This window comes from Thalia democratica, chromosome 6, assembly GCF_965202585.1.
Source record: "Thalia democratica chromosome 6, ktThaDemo2.hap1.1, whole genome shotgun sequence".
Lineage (NCBI taxonomy): Eukaryota > Metazoa > Chordata > Thaliacea > Salpida > Salpidae > Thalia > Thalia democratica.
The window spans coordinates 29,011,229-29,028,705 of record NC_139170.1 but is presented as its reverse complement, the minus strand read 5'-3'; the positions used below and the strand labels follow the sequence as shown (position 1 = coordinate 29,028,705).

The 17,477-nt window shown below is 24.4% G+C and overlaps 1 protein-coding gene across 1 annotated transcript; it reads left to right on the top strand.

Annotated features, from left to right (window-relative positions):
- Positions 1-2,979: 2,979 nt before the first annotated feature.
- LOC145838381 (solute carrier family 22 member 21-like) lies at positions 2,980-16,200 on the top strand. The gene is made up of 14 exons (XM_082945961.1): positions 2,980-3,093; positions 5,960-6,146; positions 6,780-6,879; positions 7,271-7,429; positions 7,865-7,968; positions 8,720-8,874; positions 9,366-9,555; positions 9,796-9,919; positions 10,572-10,722; positions 10,975-11,145; positions 11,227-11,332; positions 12,078-12,177; positions 15,316-15,458; positions 15,898-16,200. Exons 2-14 carry the CDS (start codon positions 5,980-5,982, stop codon positions 15,974-15,976), a joined length of 1,749 nt encoding a protein of 582 aa, XP_082802087.1. The 5' UTR covers positions 2,980-3,093; positions 5,960-5,979; the 3' UTR covers positions 15,977-16,200.
- Positions 16,201-17,477: the final 1,277 nt, after the last annotated feature.

Below are 17,477 nucleotides of genomic sequence, written 5' to 3'. Positions count from 1 at the left end.
AAGATAATTTTAAGTGCTGGTTTTAGCAATCATATCTAATTTTACATGTCTATTGTAGGATGGCTTTTGTAGCTTTTAGTATACCATTATAATGTAAGGTATGTTATTTAAGATTGATAATAATAAAATTTCACATTAATTTTTGTTGTTAAACTAACATATGATTTTATGTGTTAACGCAAAAGCGGTTTCTCGCGACTATTCCTGCCTGATGAGTCCTAATAAGGACGAAACCGGTCGTAGGATTGTCTCGGATGCTGTTGTTGTAGATCGTGCGGTGAAGTTCGTTGTTTATATTAGTTTAACAAAGAGAGCAAAACGGCAAAAATGTGTTATCATGTATACCAATGGACTTGTTTCGTTGGGATCTTTATTAGTAAATGTTTAACTTGAAGCATTGAATATTTAAATTCAAATTTTCTATTTTGCCTTTTTTTTCTTTTTTTGTTTTATTTTAAAAACGCTTGAGAAAAGAAAAATGTTGCAAATACAAATAGTTTGTTGAACGACAAAGAAAAGTGCTCAATAGTTTGATCCTAGGACCTAATGCACCAAAAAACGTTTCGTTTATCGATATTTACATATTTAAAATAAATGGAATATTAAAAAAAAAAATCATTATAAGAACAAACTTGGTTGATAAAATGTTGTTCTATAAGTCAGTTTTAAGTTGTTTTGACTGCCAATTCTATGTGTTTAATCAATTATCATGATTTTGTTAAACTTCAAATTCTCTCAATTAAAAACTTTTCCACTTTTTTTCGTGTTTTTTAATCTCTTTCTATAGCCTATAATTATATAGATATTTTGCTGTTTACTCCCTATTTACCTAACTTGTTTTTGCATAATCTTTCGTAAAGTTTAAATTTATTTTGTAAACAATAATTTTAATTCAGCTTAAAAAAAAAGTAAAAGCACTTAAAAAAAAGGCTACTCCCTTTTAAAGTTAATAAGTTGAGTCAAAACTATGACTCATTTATAGCTACAGTATAAGGAGTGTAAAAATTAGATAATAAAAATTGCGCACAATTAAACTATTAAGCAAAATTTTTCTGAATCTGTCATTTAAAGATTGTATTTGTTTAGACGCAGCTAAATTATGTATGTTCTTTAACTTTTAGAACAACAGTAAAGCTTTTTTAAATTTAAAATTCTAATGAATAAAAGAAAAAAGAAAAAAATTATTAGTAGATAATCTTCTGTACATAAAAATACTTGTATTTAGAGTAGTGTATAAATGTGCATAAATTGAAGGTAATTGAGATTTAAGAAACTACATTTTTGAAATAACTTCTTTACGGTACTAACTTTAAATAAAAATTGGAGACATAAGTTCATTTTGCAATTTGTTTTTTGTTAACTTAAAGTTTTTCGATCTACGCTTGTCAAAATTCCATGTAGATAATTAAACATATTTGTTTAAAACAGTAGACTTAATAAAATTGTAAGATTTTGAGTTATAATAGGTAAATAAAGTTTTATGTACAATGCAATGCTATTATAAAGTAATTTTAAAACTATTAATGAAAAACTTTAAAACACAAGACTAAATTATTAGATACTAAACAAATTATAAAGTTAACACAGTTAAAAAAAAAATCTATTATAATAATACCTTGATACTAACTTTAAAAATGTTTTATGCGGTGTAGAAATAAATAAAAAACTTATTCAACAAATTTAAAGTATAACGCTAAACTACTAGAAATTGAAAGCAATAATAGCAATTTTAATAAGAGGAAACAAACTTATTTAAACTTTCTATAAAAATAAAATCACGTAACAAAAACGAAACTTAGTAACAAGATCAGAATAATTTAAACAAATTAGAATTATAAACAAAATTTTGTTTGCATAAACTTGGCTTAATAGTTTTTATAAATAAAAATTTTAAAACACTTAAATGATACATACCACGTCCTTAACAAACAATGGAAAACGTATTATCGTTATAGTTTTTTGTGCATTCTAAGTTATTTAACAAATGTTCATCTATTGCCAATTGACTTTTTATTGGCTTGTTTGTCCCATAGGTCATCCAGTTTCTTAAGGCGTTGGTAACATTCTTAAGGCGTCCCTTCTTATATGGAATCGTTGCGAGGTTCTCCCAATATACTACTCACTATCACAGTGGCATTTGTACTTATAAATTGTGTTGCAATTTTCTGGATCAGGAGTGAGGTCTTTAACAATCCCTTTAAGGGGTTTTCTGGTGGAATGAGTTATTCTTAAATTTACTGCCCCAAAACTGTAATTTACGGTTTATCTAATTTGATTTTCTAAAATCTTAGCTTCCTTTGATAATTATGGAAGTGTTAAATATACTAAACATTTATTTGTGCCGTGTTTCGTAGGGCTGACAAGTTTTGCTGTAGTCCTATTAACTGTTTTTTTCGATGAATTCTTAAGGGTAACCTAAGGAGCCAAAAATACTTTTAATGTTATTAATTTCTTCATTTAGTTTCACCTTGGAACATATTTATGTGCTCGAAAAACTAAGTATGATAAATCGGTAATAGATGAAAATTTGTTAAATATCTTAGAATGCTCAAAAAACTATAACGATAACATGTTTTCCATTGTTTGTAAAGGACGTGATATGTATCATTTCCTCGTAGTATTTATTTCCTCTTATTAATATTGCTATTAATGCTTTAAATTTCTAGTACTTTAGCTTTATACTTTAAATTTATTGATTAAGTTTTTTATTTATTTTTACGCCGTATAAAACCTTTTTAAAATTGGTATCAACGTAAAATTATAGTAGATTTTTTTAGAAATTGTCTCAACTTTATAACTTGTTTAGTAACTGATAATTTAGTTTTGTGTTTTAAAGTTTTTCATTAATAGTTATCCTACAATTTTATTAAGTCTACAGTTTTACACAGAATGTTTAGTTATCTATATATATCAATGTTAGATATGGCTTGTTGTGCTGGGGAAGGGAAAATAAAAAATGTATAAACTATATCAATGTTCTCATAAACAGAGCACTTAGATGCATACATTATAAGAAATATGATGATAGCGTAAGAGAATTAAAAACTCAGAAAAAAATATTAGATGTTGAAAGTCTGTATCTATATGAAATAGGTCTGTTTATGTTTAAGTTTATCAATAACTTGCTACCAGATAACTTTAAAAGTTACTATAAAAGTGTAAGAAATGTCCATAATTATCATACGAGGTCTTCAGAAACAAATTTTTTCTACCTAGATTCAACAGCACAATAGGTCATAAATCGCTATCCTACCACGAAGTAAGTTATGGATTAAGCTACCATTATATCTAAAAAATATAAGTTATTTTGGAAAGTTCCAGGTTGAACTTAAAAGTTATCTTTTAAGTAGTGATTCTCAAGGTCATTAGTGATCATACCTACTCGTCTGTTTACTTTGTTTAAGGAGTTAATAGTATTTGTCAATTGATATCAAAAATTTTATTTCTTTTTTATACTTTTGTTTTTTTTTTGTTCGAAAGTTGATTTGTTTAGTTACATTAACATTGGTTTAATCTAGGTTTTAGCATTTTCTATCTGGTTATACTTTAAGATTATTCTTAAAGATTACTATTTTGAATTAAGTTCAGAACACTTAAAAACGTTTTCTTTTTTTTTTGTTATGCTTACGATTTTTTTACCTTTTTTAGTATACAAACAAATGTAAAAAAGTAGTTATAGATGTTTTTAATTTACAGAAAATAATGTATTTAAATAGTAAACTTAGATAAATGTTCCAAGCAAACTTAAGTTATTTTTTTGTTTTTTTGAGGAAATTAAAGAAAAAATTCTTCATTTTATGTTTGCAAATTTTGCTTGCTTTCTTTTAACACAGTTTTAGACTTAAACAAGTAATCAAAAAAAAGAAAATAAAGATAGTGTTTTAAAATAAAAGGAAATTTGTTGTTGTTAATATCATTATTGTTAAAATTATTATAGTTTTTTAGCTTTCTTATTAAAAGCACAAGTTTTACAGTATTTATCTTCATATTTTATAAAAGTTAAGTTAAGTTATTGTAAAAGTCACTTCTTTAAAATTAAAAAAAATATTACAACAGTTTATTTAACTATTCAAATGTAAAATTGTTTTTGTAAAAAATTTCAGCGTATTACATTTTACTTTCTTTAAAGAAGTTGTAACTTATAATTCAAGTATTCACACGTTTGTTATTAGTGTTGTTTATATACTTTTTTAAGTTAATTAAAAATTTTATATATTTTTTTTAGTTCATATGTTACTAAACAAGATTCATAGTACATTATTAAACACAAAACTCAGTTAATTTTCATTTAGTTTTTTTTTTTGTTTAATTGATTGTTCTTTACTAAAGATCTAAATATTTAAATGATAAAAAAAGCTGTGTGTAATAGCTCGTAAGAAACTTTATAAGCATGTGGTGTACGACTCGATAACCGAAAGGTTCCTTTGTACACCAGGTCCTTAGACCGAACTTTTTGAGCGCTTTTTTTATCGGTCATTAAACAATAATACATGAACTTTTGACAAGCGTCGATCGAAATTTCTGTCTTCAATTTTTATTTAAAATTAAATTTGTGAGTTATGTAATTGTTGTTCAATTTTATTTAGTTAATTTAGTAAAAAAGCGTAGCACTTACTTAGTAAACTTTGAACAAAAAAATAACCACATTTCTGTTAAACACTCTCAAAAACAAATCTAAAACAAAAGAAACGACACAAAAAATTTTAAGACACATTTGTTGTTTTTCTTAAAACCATTGATATAAATACTTGGGTTTAAGCATTTGTATAATTTGAAGTGGGTTGAGCTTAGTTTACAAGCTAGTTTCAAACGTCAAACGCTAAAAAAGTAAGTTCGAAACTTTTTAATTAATTTTTATCAGTTCTAATGAGTTTTAATCAGAATTTTAAATACATTATCTTGAGCACTAAAATTCAAATATTAATAAAACTAGTTTTTAGCTTTATACTATATCAAAGTTTTCAAGGTACTTTAAGTACTTTTATAGCTTGATCATTTTAAGTTTGTTAGATCTAGTTTAAAATATTTAAATAAAAATAAAACAATGTGTGGTAACACAAAAAATTATTACGCAGCACCTGCATAAACTTGTTGATAAGCTTTCAGTTAAGGACGTAAGATTTTAATATGTACAAACTTTTTCCAATTGTGAATAAAAACTTAGTTAAAAATTATTATAGTACAAAAAATACTTTGTTTGTAGGAATCTATTGAAATACCCTTAATATAATTTTTGTGCTTTATTTTAGTTTTAATTTATTTAAAAAGAACTTTTACTCTAACTAGTTATTAATTTTTATTAAAATCAAAAAATAAAAAGCTTAAAAGAAAAAAAAAAATTAACAATTTAATTTTTATTCTTACACTTTTTTTTGAAATAAATTTTTAGAGAGAATATCTCGTTTCAGTTGTATACATAAAAAAAGAACACTTTTGTTTATTACTGACAATGAAAAGAAATTACGACATTTTTAGCAACATTTCAATGATTTTATAATACCGAGCATCACTTAAGTACTAGAATATTAAACTTTTTTTGGGTTAGTAAGGTTTGTATTCAGTTTTGAAGTGGTTTTACTAAAGTTGTAAGTATACGTTTTTTAAAAACCAGAAGTTTATGAAGAATAGAGAGGTTTTTTTACCAACTTTATTTAATTAATGACTTCAAAAGTTATTTTAAGTTAATATAAGTTTGAATAAAATTGCCAATAAAACTAAAGTTACAAGAAAAATCGTTGATATGTACAAAATTAAGATTGCTTTTATAATTAAAAAAAAAATTACAATTTTGTAAATGAACTAAAATTTTAAAACAAGATTAAATTTACTTTAAAAATTGTTAATAACTTATCAGATTTGATTTAATTAGCTTTTACTTTTTTTAAATATTTAGTTAAGTTAAGAAAATCTAAAAAATATGAATAAAATTCAACTTTTTAACTTTAAAAATATATTGCAGCTTTTATTCAAAGAGCAGAAATGAAAAGCGATAAACAAGATGAATTTGATTTTGATGCACTTCAACATAAATTAGGAGGTTTCAGTTACTATCAAGTGCTTGTCGTTTTATTGGTATCTGCTTTTACTTTTGGCACTGGTCCTGCCTCCCAAATGGCCGTTTTCATAGCTGCTACTCCCGAGTTTAGGTCAGTTTCTAATAAGAAACTCAAATACAGTATTTAAACTTCATTTGTACTTAATAAAATGCTCTACTAAGTGTTTCGTAACAAATATATTTAAACACTCTACGTTTTCAACTATTGCTCAATAAAGTCTTTACCAAATTTCATCGTGTTTTAGTCGATTTTCTTTAATATTGTAACTAAGTTCATTTAATAAGTAAAGTCATGTTTAAACTTATTATAGCTTTATTAGTAGGAGTATCAAATATTTTTTTTATTAAAGCGTGTAAAGAGTAATTAAAATAAAACTTTTTGTATGACAATTAGTTAAGCACTTTTTATCAACAAACTTTTATTTTTAAAAACTAATATATCTTAAAACATAAAATACACCTGTTGTTGTTGTCTGTAAAATACATAGTTGAGTTTTGTATAGGTATTATATATTTTATAAGTAAGTATTTGTCTATATTTATATAAATTTTTAAGATGTATAATTCGTTCATAATTAAAAAAAAAGTACTCTTATACCTTGTTTGAGAAAGTATATAAAAGTCTCCTTAAAAATAATTAAGTAAATAACTTTAAATTGTTTGATTTAAAACAAATTACAATGGTTAAAAAAGATGATTGTTTTCATTAAATACTTATTGATAGCTGTCCGTCTAAAAGTTTTCAAGAGTACGCTAGAGATCTTAACTGGACATTAAAAGATCAAAGCAATGCAATTGAAGAGGACCTTTCGCAACAAAACAAAGTTAGTTGTTTGTTTTGATAAATGGAAAACAATCTTAAACGTCAAATAATTTCTTAATGAAAGTGTTAACATAGTAAAATTTTGATATTGATTTACCAGACCCGGATATGGCCTGATTGAAAAATACTTGATGGCTCACTTTTTTTGCAGATAATACGACAAAAACACATGGTTTAATAGATTTTTGCAATTAAAATAATAATTATCTCAAAAATGGCATGATTTTTATATCAAAAAGTTAATGATAATAAAATTTAGTAGTTTTTACAGACAAAAAATATCCTAGTTAATAAATATCCGGATTCAGTCGGACTTATTTGTGAATATAGTGAATTACTAGTTTTAAAATAATGCTTTTGAGATTACTTTAAACAACTACAAATAATTTTAGAAGGCTGATTTCTGTTACAACTACGAGCTATCAAACGAAACAGTGAAGTGCTTGAATAGTAGTTTGGTTGACTGTTCTATTTCGTTTGAGAAGGGAAAAAAGTGTAAAGAAAACTTCATATTCGTCACCGAAAACTTCAAAAGTACAGTTTTAACTGACGTAAGTAATTTTATTCCAACTAAAAAAATGTTATTTTGCGGTTCTTAAACAGAAATTAAAATAAGTAAGTAAGCTATAATTCTTATTAAAACATAAAAAGATAAAAAATAACTCTCTCGGTAAATAAAATCGAACTACTTAATGTATAAAAGTTTCTATTTAAATAGAGCAAAAAATATTTTTACAACATAAAATAATAATAACAAAAGTAATATTTTCAAAACAAAAATGTTAAATTATTTTTTTTATATAATTTTCAAAAGTATTACCATAAATTAAAACGAAATTCTAAGCTTTTTTTAAATAATTTTACCAAATAATATTAATTTTTTAAATAATACAATCATAAAAAATAAAAACTAATTTTTTATGATTTAAGAAATACATTTTTACCTAAGTATATTAAACTCGAAAACAATATATACTCAACTTTAGTACAACGTGGTATGTGACAAATCAATTTGGAATACGATCGCAAATAGTCTGTTTTTCGTAGGATATTTTTTTGGCTCGTTTATAACTGGGCCTATTTGTGACTGGTGAGTTTTTTAAACTTTAGTTAATTAAAATTACAATAACTAATTTAATTAGAACTAAATTAATTAAAAGAAGTTTAAAAAATACATAAGTTTTGCCCTTTTTAACTTCAATTTAAAATCTTTAGAGTTGTAAACTAAAACAAACAAAATATCATTATGTTTGAGGTTTTATTTCGAAGCAATGATTGATTTTAAACATGTTTTGTTTTTCAAATAAAACATAATTTTTCGTTCATTAACAAAGTTTTAAAACTTGTGTGCTGTTAAAAAAGTTTAAATAGAATTATTTTATGTTAAAACCTTAAAATATTTTATCAAAAAATTTTTTAACTAAAAAAAATAAAAACTCTTAGATAAATATTAAACTAAATTTTAAACATCCTAAAACTTCGGAGTATTTATGTATAAAAGAAATTTTATAAAACAGTTCCACAGTAATTATGCAAAAATTTTTTTAGATACATAAATTCGGCTAATAATATACTCAACTGCTTTGATACAGTTATTGATTTTAAAAACCATGAATCATCGTTTTTTATTTCACTAAAGTAAAATATTGTACAGTGCACTAAAAAAGTTAAAAAACATTCTTACATTTAAAAGTATTTTGTATTTCATAAGTTAATGCAAACGTTCGTTTATATAAAATCAACAATTTAAAGTAAAAATATAAAGTTAAAAATGAATACCTTTTTAACCAGCAAAATATCATTTGACCTTTTAACTACGATTATTGAAAACATTGTTTTAGGTTTGGAAGAAAGAAAGGAATTTTGTTGTCTTGGGCAACCTATTTAGTATTTCAGTGTGCAATTTCATTTTCACAAAGTTTTGCGATGTACACAATACTAAGAATCCTTGTTGCTACTTCTTACGTTTTTGCATATATCGCCGTATTTACGCATGGTTAATTAGCTATTCAATAACTATTCAATGTAAAATATATTATTTAAAGCTTTGAGAATCGTGTCAGAAACTGTTTATTGTTATTTTTTGTTCTTAAAATTTTACTAACAGTGCATTTCAGTTAGCTGATAAAGTTTAAAACTTTTTACTAAAAAAATTAGTATAATTCATACTTTATAATTATAACCATTCAAAATACAGCTGTTTGTTTTCAGAAAAGCTTCTTTTAATTATATAACTTACAAATAATAATCTAAGTTAATATTTTAATTCCACAAAAAGTATATAAAGTAAACTGTATATAATTAATATTTTTACTCAATGCATTTTAAACTTTACCTTTCAGTGCAACCATATATTCGATCGTTTAATACATTTAAACAAAACTTTAAAGTTCCACACTATATACCTATTGAATTAAAAACTCGCATACAACCTCTAGTTGTTTTAAATAAACGCTTGTAAATATTAATAAGTTAATTAAAATTCAGCTGTTGAAATGGCACCGACCAAGTACAGGACTTACACGGCGCTTTGGATTTCTCTCTCATCCTCGCTCGCTCACACCACCCTGCCCATGATCGCTTACTTTTTTCGAGAGTGGAGAACTTTGGTACAAGTGACAGCTCTTTACTGTCTTCCGTGCGTGATTATTCTTTTCTACGTTCCCGAAACTCCGAGGTAAATTAAAGTGTGACAAAAATAAAATATTTTTTTTGTAGAAAAAGTTTTTTTTTTGTTATCGTCATAAACTTTAACTTAAACAGTTAGTTCTATTTTTATTTTAGTCCATTTCAGGATATTATATGTTTTATAAAACTAATGTTAATTTAGAAGACATAAAACTCTACTAAATATATCTTTACGATTGAAAAATAAATAAAGGTCATTTAAACACGATAATGCATTTATAATAAACAGATGGTTGATTTCTCAAGGAAGAGATGAGGAAGCTAAGTTGATTGTTGAAAATTTTGCTAGATCTAACAAAACAGTTTTGGAAAAAGATGATTGGCAGCTAGTTATCAAGACAGAGTCTTCAAAAGTTTAATGCTGTTTTGTTGTTGTGCACAGACTCAATACGGTATACCATCAAAATCCACCCGTGTTCGAAATCCACCCGACTTTGTTTTCTTTATTTATAGATTTCTTTTATATGTTTTTTGCATTTTTTTATTTTATTTTATATTTTTTTTTACTATCAATGTTTCCCCTAACCCTTACCCTCGATTGGTAAGCGATTCTCGAATTTGACTGGGTAGATTTTGATCGGGTGGATTTTGATCCCAGTTGGATTTTGAACGTGTCCCCTCAACATATAAGTAGTTAAATGTAGCTTAGTAATGTATTTTTTAATTTTTTAAGATTCATTTAAGTTTTTTTTTCTATAAGACTTTTTTAGGAATATTTATTTTAAAAGGATAGCAATATAAATAATAATGTAATATTTTATGAACTTTTTATTTTAATAATAAACAAATTAGCCTAAGGTATATTGTAACAAACAATTATGCGGTTATGCTGTTAATATTGCAAACAAAACCTGTTTGTTTAAATCTTGTATATCTTATTATTACTCATACTGCATAATTTACATCGGTCTGAATTAAAAACTATTACAATAAGTAGAATTTTATGTTTCTGTTTTAACTTAACAAAGATTAAAAAAACTTAAACATCATACCACACAAATTTAGAGAAGGCATTTCAAAAAAGACACCAAGTACTCGATTATAGACTTGTTTAAAAAGCCAAGAACGAGAATTGTATCATTTTTTATTTCATATACATGGTTCACAGTGTGTTTTGTGTACTACGGATTAATTTATAATGTTCAAAATCTTGCAGGTTGTTATACTTTTATTTTTTGGTTTTACTGTACTATGAAAGCTATCCAAATTAACACAATTTTTTTTTCAATATTTTAAACTTATTACTTGTTCTAATAAAATTTAGTTTTAATGATAATAGTACAGTATTTTTACTTATAAATTTAAATTAATTTGAACTAACAATTGTACATTTACTAATGTTTTATTTATTTATATTTTCTTTTGAAACCTTAAAATCTTTATTTATTGACCAAAAACGAAATTTAAGGTAGCATCTACGTTAATGGTCTAATGAATGCCGGTATAGAAATATTAGGAAATATCATGTGTCTTTTAGTGTATCGAACTGGAAAAAGAAAGCTAACAAGCTTTTGCTATTTCCTTTCAGGAATAGCATGCCTTCTTTATTGTATAGCTTCATTTTCTTCTTCAAGTTTTGGTAAGCAGAAATTTTTCACATTTACAAATGTTTAGTATTATACTTTTACTATTTCTTTTAACTTAATAACTACTTTGGCAGGTCAAACAGCCAGCACAGCTTTTGCATTGATAGGAAAAATGGGGTCTCAAGCATGCTTTTTGCTCATATACAGCATTACAGCTGACGTGTACCCGACCGTTCTCAGGTTTAAAGTTGTTTTATTTCATATAAAGCTTTAAAAATTAATTTTATAAAGAAAGTATTAATTAAGATTTTTAAACTTTTTCTTCTAGTATTTTAGATAAATTAAATGACTCAATACAGACTTTTTTTATAGATCAGTCATCACTTATAAAAAATTTATACTTATTTTTTTTTGTTTTAGCTAATAATCTGTTTTATAAAAAAAGTGGTTAAAAAACTCATAGAAATATGTCTTGAAAACACAAAAGTATAATTTTGTAAATTTTACTATTTGATATTTCAGGGCTGAGATAAACGTCATGTTAACAAATAAGTTTTTAAAAACAAAAACATTTAAGCTTTTTTGTTAGTTTCTTGTGTGTCAAAACTAAAATAAAAACGCTAACTCACGCAGTGTAGATATCATAACTAAATAAGATTTTAATTTATTAAACGAAAACTAAAAAAGAGATCAATTATTATTAAATAATAGTTAAGTACAATAACATGCCTCAAAATTTTGCCTGTTGAGCCTTAGGTCAAAAGTACAAAGGTATGCAGTGAAAAACTATAAAGTTCAAATATAGGTTTTAAACGTCAAACCTAAGAAATATTAAAATGTAAATTTACGCTGAAGATAAGTGTACTTTAAGTTAGAAATAGTTTATAGGCATTTTGGTTAACCTTTAAAAACTATAATTTATTCCAAAATTATTTTTTATTTATTAAAGAACCTAAACATGAAATTTACTTAATTAAATATTCAGGAGTACTGGGGTTGGTTTAGGCTCAATGATGTCACGGCTCGGAGGCATGGTAACCCCTTTTACCTTGGAATTTTACAAAACGTTTCCTTGGCTACCACAGGTATGATATATATTAAAGTTAATAGATAACTAAAAAATTAAACATTTGTCCAAGAGCAACACATTTATCTTTATATGTAGCATCGTGTATTGTTGTAAGTTGTTAAAAATCCAAAGTTCAAACTATTAAACAACAACAAAATATTAAATATTAAACTATTAAATTTATTCAAATCAAACCCAAGTTTTGTGATACTATCAAGCAATTTTCGTTTAAATTTTTTGAGTAAATTATGCGCTTTGTTTTTGTATTATTGTTTTACTTTATTAATTTTAAAAAAGAGTACTACAACTATCATTTAGTTTAAAAGCTGATAAAAAAATTAAACAGTCATTTAATTTTGTCGTTAAAAGCATGGTGTTTTTTTCTATACTTTAATCCTAGAAAGTTAAAATTACTACTGATTGTATTTTTAATCTCCTAATATTATTTTAATGAAAATAAACTGAAATGTAGTATTTGTGACATTTAAAAACACAAAAACAAAAACCATCAAAACCTACGTATGATAATATGTAACTTAACACAAATGGTTTAATATTTCTTTTTTTTTTATTAACTTAGTTGTAATAAAAAACATTTTTGTTTTTGTTTTTTAAGTTAAAATAATAGACTTTTAATTATTAAGATAGTTTTAATACTTATCGTAAACGGTAAGTGAATAGCATAATTAAATAATTTCTAAAGTAGAAATAAAAAACTTAACAATGCATGTAAAAATTTATAACACTAAAGTTTCTTAAAACTTCCTTTTGGTGTATCAATTGTTTGAAGTACTTTCTTTATACTTGATGAAATACTTGAAGCAAAGTTGTAATAATTTGAGTTTAAGTGAACTCAAAAGTTTTGAATGCTATGGTTCACTACAGTTAAATCCTATGGTAAATTGTAAATAAATTAAATACTAAAACTATAAGTTTAGTACATTATAATTTATAAAAGCTTCATTTTTACTACGACTTTAGAATATTTAAATTTAAAAATATTTTTAAAACTTAACATCTAAGTAAAGATAAGGTTTTATTTTATATTTACAGATACATTATTATTACTATGGCTTAAGCCATAAAACTTTATTAAAGTGAAGTTTCAAACATTATTTATTAAATGAACTCTAACTTAAAAATAGTAAAGTTTTTTTAGTGAAGATACCTAAATATTAAGAGAGTAAATGTTAAATGTTTTAAAAACTAGTTAAAAAAGTAATGTCTATAATTCAAAGTAGCTAAAACAACATGATAAGGTGTTAGTGAATAAGAAGATTAAGAGTAAAGTTTATTTGTATTGCTTGAACTTTTTTTGTTATAAGAATGAAAGTTTAGCTTAAATAATTACGAGTAACTTTTATGTTTTAACCATATTAATAATTACTTATTTTTCTTTATTAAAGGTACTTTAATAAAAAGTTTATAAAAAATAGTATACTCATCAACTGTTTATTTAAGTTACTTAATAGTTCTTTACAAAATAGTATGTGCTAGGTTAGTCCGACTAAAATATACAACTGCCTTCACTCAGAACTACATTTAATTTTTTTTTATATACTAATAGATAATTACTTCCTATATGTTAAAGTTTGTTTTGTAATATCAATTTTCCACAAACATCTCAAACACAGTTCCAAATATTTTTCTTTAATGCAAATACAACTTTATTAAACAGTCATCTTGTTTTATTGCTATAAATTACTTCATAATCAGCTATGTATTAATCAATTCTAATTTAAACATTTTAAACAGACTTATAAACTTTATGACGTAACTATTTTTTGCTAGACATTTCAAAATTATTGTTTATAACTAAATTTACACTATAATATTATCAGTTTTTAGCAAGATTATTCTGAGGATGCGCTTAACGAAATTGTTTGATAAACTTTTTTAAACTGAGTGACAAATGTTTAAAGTTTTTGTCGAATTATTTTCAAAATTAGAGCTTTAGTAATAAGCTCTTTTCTGCACAAGTTCATTAAGTATTAAAACTTTTTATTTTTTTTGTTCAGAAGTTCATAAGTAGTTTTACAACAAAAACAGTTTTTAAAACTTCTTCCCAAACTTTGGTATTGTTTGAGAATTAAAATGTTTATCAAATTTAATTAACTGTTTTTATTTATTTATATGTCATCAATTTTAATGATAGCTGAAGTTATATTTACTTCTTATATTTTATTTGAACTAACAGTACCTTTACATAACTAAATATTTAAGTATTTACCACACTTTGGGAGTTTTATTTTTCACAGTCACTATTTACTTTGACATAATATTTTTTTGTACATTTTTATCCGTAGTTAATTGTTTTATGTTTGAAAAGGAAAAGTTGTACTAAACTTGTTTTTGCTGCATAAGATACCATAAAAACATAATGTTTTTTTATTATTATCAACAACCACTTTAAAGCTTTATACCATTCTGTGTAGCAATACTTTTACATATTAGAACGTTAAAGAAATCAAACTTAGTTTTTTTTTATCATGTTTTCAATCTGCTAACTGTAGCTTAACTCTTGTCCGTATCATTTTAGTGTATAAATTACTTATAAAATGGTCTTGGTATCTATATTAAATCTGAAACACTTTGTATTTTGTAAAGCGATATTTACAGCAACTTGAATAAGCTTTAAAACATATTTAAGATGTATTGGTGTTTATAAATTACTTGAAGTTTTATAAACTGGGTGGCTTTGTTTTTAATCGTGTTAAAATTATACACGATTACTATGTTTTTAAATTGCATAAATTAGTTTATTTATTTAAAAAACTACTTTTAAATTATTTAAATACGGATTTTTATAAAAACTTTTAAAAACATTTAAATTAAACATAAGTGATAATTTTAAAATAAATATCTTTTATAGTGTTTCATTAAGTTTTAGTGAACAATTGTAACAGTTTTTCTAAAGTGCTGCTACAAAAATAAAGTATAAAGTCAATTTGTTAGATGTTTTAAATTTACTTCATAGTTACTAAAATATTTATTAAGTTATTACTTAAATAATAAAGTTTTTTTTTTGTGAAGGTTAGTTCTAAAAAAGTAAGATAGTTATTCGTATCAAACAATTTGTCTCTTAATCTAACAATAATTTAAATTATTAGTTGCTTATTCATCATTAAACGTCAAATTTTTTTTCTAAAAACAGACAGTCTTTGGTATTTTGGGAGTCATAGCTGGGTTCGTTTGTTTGATGTTTCCTGAAACTGAAGACTCTGTTTGTCTGACAACACTGGAAGAAACAGAACAGTTCTTCCTTTCTAAAATGAATTTTTACAACAAATTATTTGGGTAAGTTTATGAGCTTTACACTATCTAAGCAACAATAAAAGTATAAAAACTCAAAGTGTTTATATAATTACATTTTATAAGTTTTAAAGCTCGTACATATTTATTTTAATAATGTTCAAATTTTATTGAATAATAAGCTTTACTAAATTAGTTTTCTACACTGTTTTAGTTAAATTAATGATTGGAAAAAATATATTTAACTACTTTTCTGTTATTTCTTTGAAGAAGTTAGATTTAAAAAAAAATTCTATGTTTTAAATAACTAAAACTAAACTACCCTTAGCTTAAAAATGTTAAAATACTGGCAACAAAACAATAAAAGGTTTCAAGTTGAATGTATATAATTCTCTACCTAAATCTTTTTTTATTGTGAAGTAATATAAATATAATGTTATGCATTTCTTTACAATTAAAAGGTGTTAAATAAAACTTACACTAGAACAAAGAAAACTGAGTGCAACAACAAAAACGAAAGTCTAGAAATGAAAATAGCCACTGAGGATCTTCCGCTGTTGTAAAGTGTCATACAATTGATAAACTTTCGTAAAACGAAAACGTTTCTGATGTTTTCTGTTTCTTAAAAAAAGTATAAGTTAATTTTTGATATCGAACATTTTTGTAAACTTATTTTGATTTTGTGACCTAAAAAGTTATCATTTAATCTTACTCTGCTAATAGATATTTGTTCATCGTTTATTAAAATGATAAAAATGAAGTGCTATAATCTGATAATTCCAACAAGTTCTACTCGTTTTTTTACACTGTATATTGTTACTAAAGCTTGTTTGTTTTTTATCTGCTTTATGTATAGCTTAATTTTCCTAGATACTTATTTAGTTCAACTGTTTTACTCTTTTAGTTATCATGTTAAATAAAAGGTGTAGAGATTATACTGTTGAGGTGAGCACATAACTTTTTCCATAATCGGTATAATTTTGTTATCTATACAAAGAATTTCTTTTTACTTTTTGAATAGTTAGGTATATTGATTTTTGTAGTTAAAAAAAGCGCATATTTAAACTAGTAAGTTCTTGTTTTTTATGAGAAATATGTACTAAACAAAAACAATGCGAGTTTTTGCCCAGAAACACGGTTTTCAAAAATTCCCAAAAAAAATTATTGAGAAAGTTATTGATGAATTAGAAATTCAAAACTATAGTTATGATTTAACAGAGATTCACAGGTTTTATAACGAGGTTTTAAATGTAGATATCACAATGTTTAATTGCTCCTAAAATGGAGGTTTAAAGTTTGTAAATGATGAAATTAATCTTAATAAAGTTGCTTTATTTAGGTTTCCAGAAACTTATGTATAAAATTTAATGCTTTATTCTTGGTCTCCTTGAAAAGGCTATGTCGGTGACGTTTTTTGGCAGGGCAGTAAGTCTTTTTAGAATCGAGAACGTTATCATTTTTTATTTATACTATTCCACAATATTATGAAAAGTAAAAATGACCAAAAATTGTTATTTAATGTATAGCCAAAAGATTAGTCATATTTAAGCCATCATAGGGTGATTAAAATCTAAAATAGTAAACTTCTGAAGGTAGTTTTGTTTTATACATACCAACTATAAGTTAAGATTATTATTATTATTGGAGTTTATTGTGCAAAGATGGACTCGGGCATTAAAACCCGAGCCGCTTAAACGATACACACGAGAAAAGAAACAAACAAATTACATTCAATGAAAATTAAAATCTAAAAACAACACAGCAAAAAAAAAAATTACAAACAAATAGTCCTGTACGATAAATAATAACTTAGTATGCACATAGAACAAAACGAAATAAATTCTCATAAAAAAACCTATGCATAGACTAGAAAAGATTACACATTTACAAAAATTATATATAAAAACTTATAATCTGTAGGGGGAAGGCGTAAGGAAGAAAAATTGATCTTAGTGATACTAATATTTTAAAATGAATTTTTATTCGTTAATCACTGTATTTTACTTGTGTTTATATTATTTAAATCGATTTTTTTTAGTTTTAATCGAAATTGTTCCACCCTCC

Excerpts from the sequence above, each read along its gene's own strand:
- LOC145838381 (XM_082945961.1), top strand. The coding sequence starts at position 5,980 with ATGAAAAGCGATAAACAAGATGAATTTGATTTTGATGCACTTCAACAT. Across the intron at positions 9,556-9,795 it reads TACGTTCCCGAAACTCCGAG|ATGGTTGATTTCTCAAGGAA; the intron begins GTAAATTAAAGT and ends TATAATAAACAG. Across the intron at positions 11,333-12,077 it reads GTGTACCCGACCGTTCTCAG|GAGTACTGGGGTTGGTTTAG; the intron begins GTTTAAAGTTGT and ends TTAAATATTCAG.